Source organism: Thalassophryne amazonica, chromosome 15 (genome assembly GCF_902500255.1).
Source record: "Thalassophryne amazonica chromosome 15, fThaAma1.1, whole genome shotgun sequence".
NCBI classification, from domain to species: Eukaryota; Metazoa; Chordata; class Actinopteri; order Batrachoidiformes; family Batrachoididae; genus Thalassophryne; species Thalassophryne amazonica.
Genome location: NC_047117.1, coordinates 67898375 through 67917044, shown reverse-complemented (window position 1 = coordinate 67917044; position 18670 = coordinate 67898375). Strand labels below are relative to the sequence as shown.

General features: G+C 40.1%; 1 protein-coding gene across 3 annotated transcripts in view; it reads right to left on the bottom strand.

The window, feature by feature from the left end:
• Positions 1 to 18670, bottom strand: part of LOC117527157 (RNA binding protein fox-1 homolog 2-like) — a 108084-nt gene that overhangs the window by 7750 nt on the left and 81664 nt on the right. Inside the window, exons 8-11 of one of the 3 annotated variants that reach the window (XR_004565454.1) lie at positions 2838 to 2894; positions 2600 to 2750; positions 1852 to 1897; positions 1453 to 1489 (exon numbers count right to left, since the gene is read on the bottom strand). Coding sequence is in view for 2 of the 3 variants with exons in the window: in XM_034189379.1 (XP_034045270.1) it covers positions 1852 to 1897; positions 2600 to 2750; positions 2838 to 2894 (254 nt within the window). In the remaining variant the exon portion in view is untranslated. The remainder of the gene's footprint in view (positions 1 to 1452; positions 1490 to 1851; positions 1898 to 2599; positions 2751 to 2837; positions 2895 to 18670) is intronic. The other 2 variants (XM_034189380.1, XM_034189379.1) reach the window with 2 other exon arrangements.

Below are 18670 nucleotides of genomic sequence, written 5' to 3'. Positions count from 1 at the left end.
ATATGTATGAAGATTTGTGATGTCATAGAGCCAGTTTATGGAAATACTGTAAAAATAAAATAAAAGAGAAGGGTTTAAATGGAAAATGAACTTAAAGTTTTTAAATGTGGGTGAACCCAAGTTGGGCATCGTACATTTAGATCTTTGTGATATAAAATCTTTGGAAATTACATATAAAAGAAGAATTTTTAGAAAAATCCGATTTGAATCAACAACTAAACTCAGCACACGGATCCTGAAGATGCTGGACGTTTTGGAGCATTATTTGAGAGGGTTTTCCAGGTGTTGCAGAACGAGTCACACTAGACTGATTTAGAAGAATCGCTGATCTCTATAATAATGAGTGACTAACTATGAGGATTGGCCAAAGCTTTTGCATTGTGCACAAGCACATTTAATGAGGTTAGACATAAAGAAGATGAAGCCAAATGAAAAAAAAAATGCTTCAGGTGTCTGAAGGAGAAAAGGTAGAATTGGTGAAAAAGAGATGAAAAAGTGAGAAAAACAGTAGGAGGAGGGTGGGAGGGCCAGCCTTATAAGTATGTCTGCATGCTGACACTGATTCAGTTAGCATGCCACAGGTGAAACAGATAGGGAGATTCCTGGAAGGGGTCTGAATTACTGCAACTCCTGTTTGGATATTCTAGCACGACTTGGACTTTTCTGCTTCGAGATTTAGTACCTTATTTATGTCTCTTCTTTATTTTATGCATGTAATGGATCACAATGCAGTCATATTATCACACTGACTACAGTGCAGGGTATGTGCATTTATGACGCAATATAACAAACCATAAAAACACATGCCCTCATCTGCAAAATCTGATTTGACCCCAATTACTGGTCCAGGGATGTTTTCACGTGTTTTCTGACCGTGGAGGGGATACAGTTTTTAAATATAAAGGTTTGTTTAACTGTTTAACCATTTATACACCACAGTATTTTACACATTTCTGAACAATATTGGTTTGGGGTGTCAAAATTCTATACAGGATATGGAAAAATAAAAAAAACTACTAGCACAATCTAGTGTACACATAAGCACACTGATAACATGGAATCAATCTCTTAAAATTGTATCTCTAGACTGTGGCCCACTGGTCAATGATTCACTCACTATTCTCTAAAGATGTACATTCACCTCCCCCGCACATAATTTAAGCATGTTTAACACTTAAAGTAAGAAATTAACTCTTTAAATGATCTAACACTTATTAATCATCTGGGTGAGAAGCAAATAATTTGCAGTGCATTCTCTTTTGAATTCAACATTCAATTTAAATGCTCTTTCTCCCCCTTCCGCAACTCCACCCATGTCAGAATCCAGTGAGTTAGTAGAAGACAACAGAGAAGGCATTTCAATCTCAGATGGTCAATAATGTCTAGCAGCACGCAGTCATTGGAGACGAGGAGGATGCACACTGGCTCTCACACAGAGTGTGTAAACCCTACCTGGGGCAATCTGCCACTAATGTCCTGAAACACTAGTCTACAGAGAGAACAAAAACAGCTATTGTCAACCTGGTCTCTCACACACACACACACACACACACACACACACACACACACACACACACACACACACACACACAAATGCACAGACAAACCCGAGATGAGTCCACACGTTGACAAAGTGAGCGCAGCTTTGCACATTTTTATACATTAAGCAAATTAAATAGTCTGTGGACTATAAATCGTGTAATTGGAAGGGACAGTACATTAGTCCAAACATTCAGCGGTACACATCTCTTGAGTTTGGTCTGTGCTGGCTCACACACTTCAAACTCCACAGGCGGAGGGGGGAAAATTTAGGGAGGAGTGATGACGTAGCAGAGAGAGAGTCATACTTACATAAAGATCAGCTGCACCGTAAAAACCATCCTGATAGGCCATCACACTGAGAGAGAGAGAGAGAGAGAGAGAGAGAGAGAGAGAGAGAGAGAGAGAGAGAGAGAGAGAGAGAGAGAGAGAGACGAGAAAGGGAGGAAAGGAATGGAGGCCAAGGAGCAGCGGTGGAATGTCGAAACAAAATAATAATGGTGTGATGCGCCACCATGTGGCCATTGCGTGAAACAAAAGTGACAATTTGAGAAGGAGCCGGAGAGAGAAACAGAGTGAGAAAGAGAGAGAGAGAGAGAGAGAGAGAGAGGTGAGAAAACAGTGCCAAACAGATTGTGAAAGAGAGAAGAGAAAGATGGGTGAGATTATTACACACCGTGCCACATGCAAAATGAAATACCACCTCTTTGTACGCATCTGCAGTCATATCAGAGTGATACTACTGTTAGATCAGCTGGAGAGCCAAATATCCATTCAAAAAAAAAAAAAAACAACAAAACAAAACAAAAAACCACACAGCTTAATTTGACCCCTAATGCAAATCTGACTTTGGAGGCACAAGGAAATGGTATTTCATTGAAGCACACTATTAATATCGTCATCATCAAAAACAAAACAAAACAGATGTACACACAAACAGATCATGCACAATTACAAAATAGTATTTTTAAGTGAAGACATGCATTAAATTAAACAGCGTTATACAGAATGTATTTACTACTGATTTTGTGCAGTTCCTGTTGTATTTCTGTGTATTTACCCAGGGTAGGTTGGGATGGCAGGTTGGGGCACAGCTGCCCTAACGGCGCTGTAGACTGGCCGAGCACGACCCCGGAGATGAGCGCCTCGAAAGGTCGCGGCAGTTGATGCAGCTGCCGCAGCTGCTGCTGCTGGGTAAGGAAACCCCGGTACTGACAGAGAGAAAACTTTGTATTGTTATCTTGTACACTGTATCCTCAGCAGTGCCAGTAAGCGTGAAGATAACACTGTTGTCATACCTGTATAGAGCTCAGGGCTGTACATGGCTCCAACCATGGGGCTTAACTTCCATCCAGCTATGATTTAAAAATAAGGAAATGTTTGAAATAATAGAACAGAAATTATTTTACATATGCACATTTGCCTACAAACTGTGTTTTACTTTTTTGAGTAAATAGCAACACAACAGCTCTGCCCTCAGTGCTCAACACATCAGCAAGTTCTGTTGGACCTTTAGAACAAAGGTTTAGTAATTTCTGGGTGTTAATTTAGGCCTCCATCAATTCAATGAATAAATAAATAAATATACAGTGAAACCTCAGTTTTTGAACAGCTCTCTTTATGAAAATGCAGTACTTTTCGAACAAAAGCTCGGTTCACCAACAACATCCGGCTTCTGGCAGCCACTGCTGTGTGAACGCTTTGCGAACATGCGCGCTCAACAGGATTGTAGATTAGGCACATTGGATTTTCTTTTGTTGCTGTTGTTCATAAAGAAGCCACTATGGGGCCAAAGAAAGGAGGCAAAGGTGAAAAACCGGAGAGGAAAGTCGTGAGAATCACAATAAAGGTGATCAAAGAGATCATTTCGAAGCATGGAAATGGCGTCCATGTCTTGGATCTTATTTTGCAGTATGGTATGGCAAAATCTTCAGCTGTACCATACTGATAAGCAAAATGGTGATAAAGGGAGCTAATGTTGCCAAAAGAACAACAGTGTTAAGTGGTGATTACCAAACAAAGGTCACAGACAGTGGAAGAGGTGGAAATGTTGTTGCTGACCTGGACAAATGAAAAGCAGTTGATGATATGATATGGCTGGTGATATGTACGACATTAAGTGCCTTCTGTCTATTTTATTATAATTACTGTACAGCATTTTGTATAAGATGTTATGCATATTCTTTTTTGTCTGCCTTTTATGGATGAAGTTCTGTTAAAAAGGTAAAAACACAGTGTTCTTTTTGGGACCATTTTACTTTGTTTCTTATGGGAAAATTGGTTTTTGTTTGTAGTGCATCTGGAAAGTATTCACGGCGCTTCACTTTTTCCTCATTTTGTTATGTTGCAGCCTTATTCTAAAATGGAGTAAATTATCCCCCCCCCCCCCAAAATCCTGCTCACAACACCCCATAATGATAACGTGATTTTTTTTTAAAATTTTTTGCAATATTTATTAAGAATAAAAAAACTAAGAAGTCACATGTACATAAGTATTCACGCCCTTTGCTAAAAACTTTGTTGATGCACCTTTGGCAGCAATTACAGCCTCAAGTCTTGTGAATATGATGCCACAAGCTTGGTGCGCATGTCTTTGGGCAGTTTTGCCCATTCCTCTTTGCAGCACTTCTTAAGCTCCATCAGATTGAATGGGAAGCATCGGTGCACAGCCATTTTCAGATCTCTCCAGATATGTTCAATCAGATTCAGGTCTGGGCTCTGGCTGGGCCACTCAAGGACATTCACAGAGTTGTCCTGAAGCCACTACTTTGATATCTAGCCTTGAAACAATTCTGTCTCGGAGGTCTACAGACAATTCCTTTGACTTCATGCTTGGTTTGTGCTCTGACATGCACTGTCAATTGTGGGACCTTATATGTAGACAGGTGTGTGCCTTTCCAAGTCATATCCAATCAACTGAATTTACCCCAGGTGGACTCCAATTAAGATGCAGAAACATCTCAAGGATGATCAGTGGAAACAGGATGCACCCAAACTCAATTTTGAGCTACATGACAAAGGATGTGAACAGTTATGTAGGTGTGATTTCTCAGTACTTTTTTTTTATTTGTAATAAATTTGCAAAATATAATCACAAATAAAACAAACAATATTAGCATGAAGACAATACTGGCATTCATGTACTAGATGCACAGACTACGCATTTGAGCAACTAATTCACCTGCCAAGGTTTACACACTTTCTTTAAGCCGTGGTCACAACCCGCCGTACTTGCACGGGCGTGCAGTCTACTTGTAAAAACGTGGGCTAAATTTGGAGATCCGTACATCGTAAGTACTGCCTCAGTACAAATTTAGGAACACGCAGACACACGCAGACACGCCGTAGAGGTTTTAGTGCATGCAGAACTTCCGCTGCGGTCAGGCTGCGGATTCACCAGCAGTACAGATGACGCACGTTGTGAGTACTGCCTCAGTACGGATTCAAAGCAGCACATTTTCATTTAATTACTATTGAATTAACCAAATCTGTACGTAGGCAGTACGGATTACGGCACTCACCACATACTATGGAGGCCAACAGACTTGCATGCACAACACAGCTTCTCACTTGAACTTGGACTTTATTTCCAAACATCAGCAACACAGACACTCCACAGCTTCAGTCTGTTAACTAGCTGTAACTTTTCGAGGCAAGTAAACACTTGTACAACTGACCGCTGCAGGCTGGACATGCTCATGCATCGCCGACGCTGAAAAACACCTGCCGCTCTGGTCCCGCTCATAAAAAAGAAAAGCGACCCCCCCCCCCCCACACACACACCCCCCCACACACACACACTGCTTTATTGTCAACTCTCTTTATCGTTACACTCCTAGAGACGTGTGTTGAACGTACTCCCTCCCTCCTCTTGCTACTGCCTCCGTACGTTTTCACAAAAACGTAGTGGCCGTGGCATCCGCAGAAAACGTACGGCGAAAAAAAAAACCAAACAAAAAAAATGCACGGTGGGTTGTGACCGGGGCTTATCTGAGTGAAGGCAGTGGTGGCAGCTCCAGCAGGGCTGTTCTTTTAAGGGTTAAATGAACTTAATCAATGGTTTTCGACTAGTCGACTAATAAAAATAGTCAACTAGTCGGATATTAGCTAGTCGTAGTTGACTATTATGACTAGTCGGCCCATCCCTAGAAAAAGGTTGCTCTAGACTCCAGAAACCTTGCATTTGTAGTCAACAGTCATTAGCAACTTAAATGACTTCCAGCACTGCGACATCTGTTACATATAAAGAAGAATCTGTCTTTAATCAAAGTATTTTTACTGATAACTGTAGAGGTGATCAGTGAATTTATTAACAAGGGCAATCCGAGATTTCTGACATTCGCCAATCCGGATCCAGATCACCTCCAACATTCAGTGGAGTCTTCCATGCCTTACTACATAACGGCTGAGTGGATCCTTGTCATTTGATTGGTGCTTTGAATGACACGTGACATGGATTATTCCTTCCATTTAGCGTGCAATTTGGTTCCATACATTTTATACCACTGCACGCTGCGAACCTCGTCCACGCACACACTAGTGGGGGTGGCGTTTAGCTAAACACAACAGGGTTTGTTTTGCTGATGGACGACAATGTGAAGGAGATAATGGACGGTGGTAATTCTTCTAACACGCACACAAAACAAATCCACTACACCGTAAGCCGTCTGGAGGCATGAAAAGCTGTTAAGAGGATGAAGTCAGAATGAAAAGCTGGACAAATTTCTGATGTGGCTTTTTGCTGGAGAGAGAAAGTACACAAAGTCTTTTTTTTTGGGGGGGGGGGGGGGGGGGGGGTACACTAAGTCAGTGCACAGCATCACAGACCTCATCGTCAGAATTATTTTTTGGACTCCTATTTAAAGTTTGTGCTGAATTGTTGATGTTAAAGCTGCAGTGGAACACCAAAATGTAAGTCCCTTTTCTGTCGTTTATAAATTAATATAATATCAAATGACAAGGATCTATTTTAGCCGTTATATAAAACAATGAATGTTTTTACATTCTTTCAATGGAATGAATATCTAATTCGGTGAAAAATGGAACATTCCATCTTTCATCTCATGAAATACGAGGGCTGTCAATAAAGTAACGGTCCTTTTTATTTTTTTCAAAAACTATATGGATTTCATTCATATGTTTTTACGTCAGACATGCTTGAACCCTCGTGCGCATGCGTGAGTTTTTCCACGCCTGTCGGTGACGTCATTCGCCTGTGAGCACTCCTTGTGGGAGGAGTCGTCCAGCCCCTCGTCGGAATTCCTTTGTCTGAGAAGTTGCTGAGAGACTGGCGCGTTGTTTGATCAAAATTTTTTCTAAACCTGTGAGACACATCGAAGTGGACACGGTTCGAAAAATTAAGCTGGTTTTCAGTGAAAATTTTAACGGCTGATGAGAGATTTTGTGTTGGGAAAGTGTCAGTACACGGACCCACAACAGGGGGCGCAAATGAACGGACAATGAAGAAAGTCAAATAACAAGGCTTTACTGTTGTGAACACGCACAACAAATACAACAAATCACAATTTCGGTCTCAAGTTAAATTCCAACGGTGTCATGTGGGCAGGCTCGACGATAGGAGACGTCTGTCCAAGACGAACCGGAACCACCCGATTTCCTCTGCCACCGAACCCCGGGAATACTGGAACCGCCAAGTCCCGAACTCCCAGGTGGTCTCTGCCTCCGCTCGTCGGATCCGGTACTGCTGGCGAGGAACAGACACAGTCAGACGTGGGTGCGGCTGCACCCAACAACACGTGGGGTGGAAAACACCACCTCCACCTCTAATCAGAACACAACACTGTCTAGTAACTAGGATACTTATCCAATACGTTCCTTTCACAAATGATGAAGGGCTGGCTGAGTTCGTTACCTCCTTGGTAGAGCGATATCTCGGCAAATGAGGTGGAGATGCCGTCCTGCTGATATACCTCCTCAGTGATTGGGATCAGCTGTCTCCAGTGATAGATGACAGCTGTCTTCCTGGCTGCTCCCGTAAGGCGGCAGCGCCCTCCGGTGCCTGGAGCCCGCACTCCAGGCAGGGCGCCCTCTAGTGGTGGTGGGCCAGCAGTACCTCCTCTTCAGCGGCCCACACAACATTTTGAGGTGATACTGTCGCTTTAAGGACTTCCCACGGTGCGAGACGTCGCTCAGCGCTCTCAGCCGCCGTCGTCAGCCTGTTCAAGCTGAAAACCTCCACATTTCAGGCTCTATTGATCCAGGACGTCGTGAGAGAACAGAGAAGTTTCAGAAGAAGTCGGTTTCAGCATTTTATCCGGATATTCCACTGTTAAAGGAGATTTTTTTAATGAAAGACGTGCGGACTGGTCCGCGCGTCGGGACGCAGCCGCCGCAACGCTCCGCCACAGGAAAAACACCTCTGTTGAAAGCCTTAAGGACAAGTTGGAACATGTCCTACCTGTTAAACAATTTCTCATATACTCACTCCACTGAAAGCCATCAAAAGCCGCCTGGATTTTACAAATGGTTATCAACACGGAGGTGTTTTTCCTGTGCCGCCGCACCGCGCCGGCTGCGTCCCGACGCGCGGATCCGTTCGCACGTCTTTCATTAAAAAAATCTCCTTTAACAGTGGAATATCCGGATAAAATGCTGAAACCGACTTCTTCTGAAACTTCTCTGTTCTCTCACGAGGTCCTGGATCAATAGAGCCTGAAATGTGGAGGTTTTCAGCTTGAACAGGCTGACGACGGCGGCTGAGAGCGCTGAGCGACGTCTCGCACCGTGGGAAGTCCTTAAAGCGACAGAATCACCTCAAAATCTCTCATCAGCCGTTAAAATTTTCACTGAAAACCAGCTTAATTTTTCAAACCGTGTCCACTTCGATGTGTCTCACAGGTTTAGAAAAAAATTTTGATCAAACAACGCGCCAGTCTCTCAGCAACTTCTCAGACAAAGGAATTCCGACGAGGGGCTGGACGACTCCTCCCACAAGGAGTGCTCACAGGCGAATGACGTCACCGACAGGCGTGGAAAAACTCACGCATGCGCACGAGGGTTCAAGCATGTCTGACGTAAAAACATATGAATGAAATCCATATAGTTTTTGAAAAAAATAAAAAGGACCCTTACTTTATTGACAGCCCTCGTATTCGTACCACTGAACTCATAACGTTCATTATTTGTATAATATCTATCTGTGGTGCAAATGTGGTGAGAATCCGTGAAGTAGTTTTGACGTAATCCTTCAAAGGCTATATAAAGTGAAATCTTGATCCAGAATTTGGCTCTGGATCACCTCCAAAAGTCAGTGGAGTCTTCCATGCCCTAAAACGTATCTACGAGTATCTGTGGTGAAAATTTTGTCAAAATCCGTGCAGGAGTTTTGACGTAATCCTGCTAACAGACAGACAAATAAATAAATGCCAATATTTTATTATGTCCAGTAAGCGTGCCAGGCTAAATTCTTCGGCCTTGGCCTTAGTTTGATCAGAATTGTATGCAAGTCCCTTCGGCTGCTCCCTTGTTTTTCACTCTGGGTCTTCACAGCAGATCCAAGGTGGATCTACGTCTTGATTTGGCACAAGTTTTACAGCGGATCTCCTTCCTGATGCAACACCACATTACATGGAGAAATGTGGCAGGGAAACCGGGAACTTCCACACTGAAACCAAGCGCACTACTTGGCCACCACCCCTGATCAGAATTGTCTGCTACAAAAAAAAAAAAAATGTAAGCAAGTTGACTGGTAAAACGTTGTTTGATGGCTGTACTCGCATTTTTAAAAACTTGAAAAACTCCGAGTATCTCTTTTATGACGCAGATTTGCACTACAGCATTTAAAATCAAAATTAGCACTCCCATGGCAAGTCTGCATATGTCATGCTGTTTCTGTCACCATGGTACACCTCCAAATTATGTATATAAAATTTCCATCACAAAGAATTCTTGAATAACAGCTGTTAGAGCAGGTGCTGGGGGGATCAATTTATCTTGTTTATATGTGAATATATGCACCAGATGGCACTAAAATCCAATCAACTCATCTATTCCCCAGGGATTACCTACTGTGTAAGTGTCATGTGTCCACTATGTATTGCTACAGTGTTACCATGTTTGCGCACACAGACAGAGAGACAAACTAACATGCAATGTCCTACAATTTAGATACAATCAGATAGGTGCACAATTTCTGTAATTGTACACTGCCACTATGGAGAGGAAATAATACATCTAGAAGTGACTGAAGTGCCAATTTTCAGCTTTAACTCAAAGGATTGATCAAAAATAACGCAATGCTAAAAGACCCTCGGCCGTATGAGCATTGTGTTCTTTACAATTTGCAGTTGTTTAATTATTATTGAGATTGTATTGTCTGACGTACAATTTGTACATGTTCAATAAAGCCCCTCAATCAATCAATCAATCAATCAACTTTTTTCTTATATAGCGCCAAATCACAACAAACAGTTGCCCCAAGGCGCTCCATATTGTAAGGCAAGGCCATACAATAATTATGAAAAACCCCAACGGTCAAAACGACCCCCTATGAGCAAGCACTTGGCTACAGTGGGAAGGAAAAACTCCCTTTTAACAGGAAGAAACCTCCAGCAGAACCAGGCTCAGGGAGGGGCAGTCTTCTGCTGAGACTGGTTGGGGCTGAGGGAAAAAACCAGGAAAAAGACATGCCGTGAAGGGGGGCAGAGATCGATCACTAATGATTAAATGCAGAGTGATGCATACGGAGCAAAAAGAGAACGAAACAGTGCATCATGGGAACCCCCCCACAATCTACGTCTAAAGCAGCATAACCAAGGGATGGTCCAGGGTCACCCGATCCAGCCCTAACTATAAGCCTTAGCGAAAAGGAAAGTTTTAAGCCCTATCTTAAAAGTAGAGAGGGTATCTGTCTCCCTGATCTGAATTGGGAGCTGGTTCCACAGGAGAGGAGCCTGAAAGCTGAAGGCTCTGCCTCCCATTCTACTCTTACAAACCCTAGGAACTACAAGTAAGCCCGCAGTCTGAGAGCGAAGCGCTCTAATGGGGTAATATGGTACTACGAGGTCCCTAAGATAAGATGGGACCTGATTATTCAAAACCTTATAAGTAAGAAGAAGAATTTTAAATTCTATTCTAGAATTAACAGGAAGCCAATGAAGAGAGGCCAACACGGGTGAGATATGCTCTCTCCTGCTAGTCCCCGTCAGTACTCTAGCTGCAGCATTCTGAACCAACTGAAGGCTTTTTAGGGAACTTTTAGGACAACCTGATAATAATGAATTACAATAGTCCAGCCTAGAGGAAATAAATGCATGAATTAGTTTTTCAGCATCACTCTGAGACAAGACCTTTCTGATTTTAGAGATATTGCGTAAATGCAAAAAGGCAGTCCTACATATTTGTTTAATATGCGCTTTGAATGACATATCCTGATCAAAAATGACTCCAAGATTTCTCACAGTATTACTAGAGATCAGGGAAATGCCATCCAGAGTAACGATCTGGTTAGACACCATGCTTCTAAGATTTGTGGGGCCAAGTACAATTACTTCAGTTTTATCTGAGTTTAAAAGCAGGAAATTAGAGGTCATCCATGTCTTTATGTCTGTAAGACAATCCTGCAGTTTAGCTAATTGGTGTGTATCCTCTGGCTTCATGGATAGATAAAGCTGGGTATCATCTGCGTAACAATGAAAATTGAAGCAATACCGTCTAATAATACTGCCTAAGGGAAGCATGTATAAAGTGAATAAAATTGGTCCTAGCACAGAACCTTGTGGAACTCCATAATTAACTTTAGTCTGTGAAGAAGATTCCCCATTTACATGAACAAACTGTAATCTATTAGACAAATATGATTCAAACCACCGCAGCACAGTGCCTTTAATACCTATGACATGCTCTAATCTCTGTAATAAAATTTTATGGTCAACAGTATCAAAAGCAGCACTGAGGTCCAACAGAACAAGCACAGAGATAAGTCCACTGTCCGAAGCCATAAGAACATCATTTGTAACCTTCACTAATGCTGTTTCTGTACTATGATGAATTCTAAAACCTGACTGAAACTCTTCAAATAGACCATTCCTCTGCAGGTGATCAGTTAGCTGTTTTACAACTACCCTCTCAAGAATCTTTGAGAGAAAAGGAAGGTTGGAGATTGGCCTATAATTAGCTAAGATAGCTGGGTCAAGTGATGGCTTTTTAAGCAATGGTTTAATTACTGCCACCTTAAAGGCCTGTGGTACATAACCAACTAACAAAGATAGATTGATCATATTTAAGATTGAAGCATTAAATAATGGTAGGACTTCCTTGAGCAGCCTGGCAGGAATGGGGTCTAATAAACATGTTGATGGTTTGGATGAAGTAACTAATGAAAATAACTCAGACAGAACAATCGGAGAGAAAGAGTCTAACCAAATACCGGCATCACTGAAAGCAGCCAAAGATAATACATCTTTGGGATAGTTATGAGTAATTTTTTCTCTAATAGTCAAAATTTTGTTAGCAAAGAAAGTCATGAAGTCATTACTAGTTAAAGTTAATGGAATACTCAGCTCAATAGAGCTCTGACTCTTTGTCAGCCTGGCTACAGTGCTGAAAAGAAACCTGGGGTTATTCTTATTTTCTTCAATTAGTGATGAGTAGAAAGATGTCCTAGCTTTACGGAGGGCTTTTTTATAGAGCAACAAACTCTTTTTCCAGGCTAAGTGAAGATCTTCTAAATTAGTGAGACGCCATTTCCTCTCCAACTTACGGGTTATCTGCTTTAAGCTACGAGTTTGTGAGTTATACCACGGAGTCAGACACTTCTGATTTAAAGCTGTCTTTTTCAGAGGAGCTACAGCATCCAAAGTTGTCTTCAAAGAGGATGTAAAACTATTGACGAGATACTCTAACTCCCTTACAGAGTTTAGGTAGCTACTCTGCTCTGTGTTGGTATATGACATTAGAGAACATAAAGAAGGAATCATATCCTTAAACCTAGTTACAGCGCTTTCTGAAAGACTTCTAGTGTAATAAAACTTATTCCCCACTGCAGGGTAGTCCATCAGGGTAAATGTAAATGTTATTAAAAAATGATCAGACAGAAGGGAGTTTTCAGGGAATACTGTTAAGTCTTCTATTTCCATACCATAAGTCAGAACAAGATCTAAGATATGATTAAAGTGGTGGGTGGACTCATTTACTTTTTGAGCAAAGCCGATAGAGTCTAATAATAGATTAAATGCAGTGTTGAGGCTGTCATTCTCAGCATCTGTGTGGATGTTAAAATCGCCCACTATAATTATCTTATCTGAGCTAAGCATTAAGTCAGACAAAAGGTCTGAAAATTCACAGAGAAACTCACAGTAACGACCAGGTGGACGATAGATAATAAATAAAACTGGTTTTTGGGACTTCCAATTTGGATGGACAAGACTAAGAGACAAGCTTTCAAATGAATTAAAGCTCTGTCTAGGTTTTTGATTAATTAATAAGCTGGAATGGAAGATTGCTGCTAATCCTCCGCCACGGCCCGTGCTACGAGCATTCTGACAGTTAGTGTGACTCGGGGGTGTTGACTCATTTAAACTAACATATTCATCCTGCTGTAACCAGGTTTCTGTTAGGCAGAATAAATCAATACGTTGATCAATTATTATATCATTTACCAACAGGGACTTAGAAGAGAGAGACCTAATGTTTAATAGACCACATTTAACTGTTTTAGTCTGTGGTGCAATTGAAGGTGCTATATTATTTTTTCTTTTTGAATTTTTATGCTTAAATAGATTTTTGCTGGTTATTGGTGGTCTGGGAGCAGGCACCGTCTCTACGGGGATGGGGTAATGAGGGGATGGCAGGGGGAGAGAAGCTGCAGAGAGGTGTATAAGACCACAGCTCTGCCTCCTGGTCCCAACGCTGGACAGTCACAGTTTGGAGGATCCAAGAAAATTGGCCAGATTTCTAGAAATGAGAGCTGCTCCATCTAAAGTGGGATGGATGCCGTCTCCTAACAAGACCAGGTTTTCCCCAGAAGCTTTGCCAATTATCAATGAAGCCCACCTCATTTTTTGGACACCACTCAGACAGCCAGCAATTCAAGGAGAACATGCGGCTAAACATGTCACTCCCGGTCTGATCAAAAATAATATTTACGTTTTAAGAGCAGAACCTGTGCAAATCAAGGAATATTTGTAGATCACCCTCTGTGCATTTGCAGGTATTAATGAGAAAATTTTAACTCCACAGGAAGTTAACTTTGAGTTAGCGGAAGTTAGCATGCACGCTAATGCCTGCAAAATGTCTTGTAAATGACTCCAGAGGTGTCACCCGGTTACAAAAACAGCATTTTCAGTTTTAGAAGTGTTTATATCTAGCAAGCTTTAACATAATATATGACAAAGAGGATATATTTACACACAAATGAAAGAGTTTTGCAGTAGCTACCAGTCTGTGATGTGCTAACAAAATGTCTTGTAAATAAGTTCAGTTATTAGGTTCCAAAAACAGTGTTTTCAGTTTTAGAAATGGTTATTTCTCGCTAGCTTTTACATTATAAATGGGAAACATGTATATAAACACACAAAATGAAGAGATTTTGGAGAGACCAGCCACTGATGTCATGGTGCAGCTCTACTCTGACTGGCTGTCACGCCCTCCACAAAAAAACTGAACAGACTGAAACAGAATGTGACTTTTTAACCTCTTAAAATAGGTCAAAGTTAGCCACCTTTGAAATTGTCCAAGGTCTGTGTCCCAAGAATGCTCCCTATAAATTTGAAGACTCTGGCAGTAATAGAACTGGACTTATGCTGAGCAAAGACAGACGGATGGGACGCAAAGCCTTTGCAATACCCAATGGCCATAGTTGATGGCCTTGGGTAAAAATATAACATCATCCATAAACATACTGTATTTATACACAGCCCCATGGGTACACTGACTAGGGATGTGACTCTTTCAGTATCACAATTCAATTTGATTCTGATTCACGGGGTCATGATTCAATTCAAAACTGATTTTCTATTCAAAACTATTTTTGATCTGAAATTGAGTACCTAGAGTTGCTAATTTCAGGATCTACTAAAGTGTGATGCAGTATGCACAGAAAGGTGGTGTGGCAAATCATGCCATGAAAACAAAATGTGCCTAAGATTATGTAGTTTAATCATAAATAACATTCAAAATGTAAAAAAAAAATACATTAATATTGGACAGATATAGTGTTTGCTGCTGTGTTCACAAACATATACAGTTAGACAGCAAGCCATTGGAGTGTAATGGCTTCGTTTAAAAAGTAGAGTTGTTCACTGATTGGTTTTACACACTAATATGGTTGATGCTTAAGAAAAATAGCATTGTTCTTCAAAATTCTCTGTCCCATTAATGACATAATCCGCTAATTAGCAAAATACCATTTCAACAAGAATTCCTTTAAAAGGGAAAGAGCAGTGTGTACTACAAATAAGTTCTAACTGATATTAAATTGTTTTTACTTATTTGTTTTGGGCAAATAATGGACTTGGGGTATCTCTTGAGAAATTAAAGCATGTTGTCCAGTGGTTCTTTGAATTTTATAATGTGTACTTGATGTATATTACTTCAAAATACCCGGTATTTCATGTAGGTAATCAATTGTAAAAATACTTGTTTATTGTTGTTCAGAAACAAGCAATCGTGTCATTTGGATTGAGTGTATATTACTGGATATTTTGATTTGTTTGTATATTACTGGTGAACATACCTACTATTTCTTACATGCACCAATGTATGATTGCCTAAAGACTAAGTTAATTTCACACAACTACAGATGCTCAAAAACCTGTATACAAACACATTTACAATGGGCTAAGGAAATATGAAATATGCTTGGTGAAAATGTTTATAATAGTTTTAGTAATCTCTGGAGTTTTTTGTTTTTCAGTTCCAGCATGATGTCACCATGATTTGTCAAGCCCCAAGCCCTGCAAGAAGCCAAGTAAGATACCAGTTCCATAAGATCAGTTCAAACTCAAGCCTAACCCCCAATCTCAATTCTCTTTTGTACCCCTTCCCCTTGGCCCTACCACTACGCCTACCCTTTTAAAACAAGGGGTTAGGTGAAAGGGTATGCCTCTAGCCCTATGAATTGAGACACCCTTCCGCCTTAGGAGAGAGAGAGAAAAAAAATCTGCCCGTGTAAAACTGCTGTCTTCACTGTTTGTTAACATGGCAACTGAAATGCAACTTGTTGCAGTAGCCTGTTTGCTCTTTTTATTTTCTCGCCTTTCTGCATAAATGCAAAGAAATAGAAGTTGCAGATTTCTTCGATGCATCGCAATCATGTCATGTTAATTAATTTAATTAATTTGTAATTTATAATAATAATAAATAATAGTATTAATTAATGAATTAGAAATACTAATAATAATCAATAATAGTAATTAATATTATTTGATTGATTAGTAATTAATTATTAGTAATTCAAATAATTTATAATTTATTAATTTATATAGCGCCAAATCACGACTAGTCACCTCATGGCGCTTCACAAACATTTAAAAGCAGTATAAAATGAAATAAGATTAAAACACAATAAAAAAATTTAAAACATAAGTAAAAGTAGTAAAATAATAAAAAGAATAAAAAAGACAATCGTATAAAATACTAATGATAAAACAGGAAAACAGTTTATTTATTTAAAATAAATAAACAAAATATATCAGTCTGTGTGCATTGAATGTATACATTATACAAGTTTCACTTTTTGAATGGAATTACTTAAATAAATCAACTTTTTCATGATATTCTAATTATATGACCAGCACCTGTATGTATGTTATGGGCTGCATCTTGTTCTGTTAACCTTATATTTCTTTTTCAAATTCTCCCATTTTTTGCATCCAGCCCTATTGCCTTTAGAAATTTCCTTGACAAATGATAGCAGTCTATTAGGACGTCAGGTTATGTGTTTCACATATACGTGTGTGTATATATTTTCCAACTTATTCCCATTAATGAAACTTCTCATTTTCTACCTGAAAGCTAATTAGGAGACGAGTGTGCTCAGGGCTCCGTTTGTTTACAAAATACACACGTTACAGACCTTGAAATCCAACAGTAGGGATCACAATTATCCAAAGATTTAAGAACATACAAATTAACGTGCTTATCCTTTATCATGATTTTCTCCGTTGTGAGATATAAAAGTGTCTTATCATAGCATTTGTGTGTATTTGCATGTATTTGCAACGCCTCAGCACACAAGCGAAGTTACGATATTCTTCAGAACGACAACAGACGCAACATGCATCCAGCAGCATCCACGTTGCTGTCATAGACAACTGCATGTAATGTTTTTCTAACTAACTAACTAACTTTCTAAACAGTAATTTGTAATGAAAGCCGCTTCATTTGTTCGGCTCTTTCGGCGCCATGTTTGTTTTTTTGAAGACAGCAGTAAGCTCCTCCTACCCCTCCAAACGGAGTGTGCATCCAGATTCCCTCCAAACGGAGGGGTTTGTAGCCCTCCGCCTAGCTCCAAAAAGAGAACTGAGACACCCCTCTGTCTCTCGTGCCCGCGCAAAATGGAGGGGAAGGGATGAGGGGAAGGGCCGAGGGGCAGAATTGAGATTCAGCCTAAGTTTGCAAATGCTAGGGACGGATGGGGTTTCAATTAATGTTCTAAATTGGACTTTTCATTAATGAGCCTTCAGTCATTAATACCAGACAGTTGACATGGAATAATTCTCATGTTCGCAAGCTTTTAATCCTGAAAGTATGTAGAACTGTGATAGCATTTCATAAAAAATCTTGTCTTTAAAAAATATTCCATGTGCAACAATCTGCTGTCAACTCAACAATAATTATTAAAGTTGAGGGCTCACACAAAAATCATATGATGTTCAATATATCCAAAATGGAAAATGTGGACATGGTTCATGCTGTGACACCTTTCATTTGAACATCATACAATCTTGTGGTCTGTAGGGCAAAGTCAACAGAAAACCACAGAATAAAACAAATAAGTTTTTTTCTTTTCATTCATAAAATTTGGTCACTTCAATTGATTAAACATACTACCGCCACTTCCTCAGTGACGTACTCTACAATTACCTACTACAATTGTAATATATGATAATTTCAAGTATAGACCGTCTGGAATAGAAGCCGTTACTCTGTGTTTCATGCCAAAAGGCAATTGTTAGACGACACAGGAATTGTCATCTGACGGTTGCCTTTTGGCATGAAAATCAGACTAACATCTCCTTCTATTCCAGAAGGTCTATACTTAACATTTTTGTAGTAAATGTTGTTATAATATTACAATATATTAAATAAACTCACCTGATGTGTTAATATAAATTTTGATCTGAATACAAAATATTTATTTTCTGGAACTTTCAGATTTCTATGCCAGATGGTATAAGAGCCCTTTCTGCTCTTGCAATAATACTAAGTTATAGAGGTCAAGATGACTGATCACCAGTATGAAATAACAACTGAATTTAATAAGCTTAGTTTATCAACTGACCATGCATGACATTACATCCATTATTTTCATTTCCTTTGTATGTGGAGCTATGCATGCATGCACTACAGTTACAGATAAAAATATACAGTTCCATTAACATACACGTTTTGCAACACAACTGATATCTGGAAGAACACAAATTCATAACAGACTATAATAAAATGTACATGTAGCTCTTCTTAGATTGACCAACAGAATATGCTAACATTAAGCAAGGCGCAGTTAAGCCCAACCCATTATTTACTGCTCCTCATCATCAAAATCTTCCTCCCCTGCCTCCTCATTAGCATCATCAACTGGATTATTTGGATCTTCATCTCCATCTATTAGTGTAGGTCCCACGGTGTCACAGTTTTTGCATTGGCATAGGTCTGTACACTGAAGACCAAGATTAGCACAGGATTCATCATCAATATCCTCTGGCGTGCACTTTGATCGCTTGCACTTGCACAATGCCACTTCAAGCACACTTTCTTGTGCTGGTGCCAGATCCATCCAGTCAATGGTGAGCTCATTCTCCTCCATTTTCCATTCATGGTGACTGGTGATAGCAAATCTTGGTGTGGAATCAAGCTCTTCTTGAATATGCTTGCCTGAATATTTGCCCTCTGGAAGTGTTTCCGTAGTGAATCCTGGTTTGGTGGCATTACCATTTCACTTCTGGTTGGT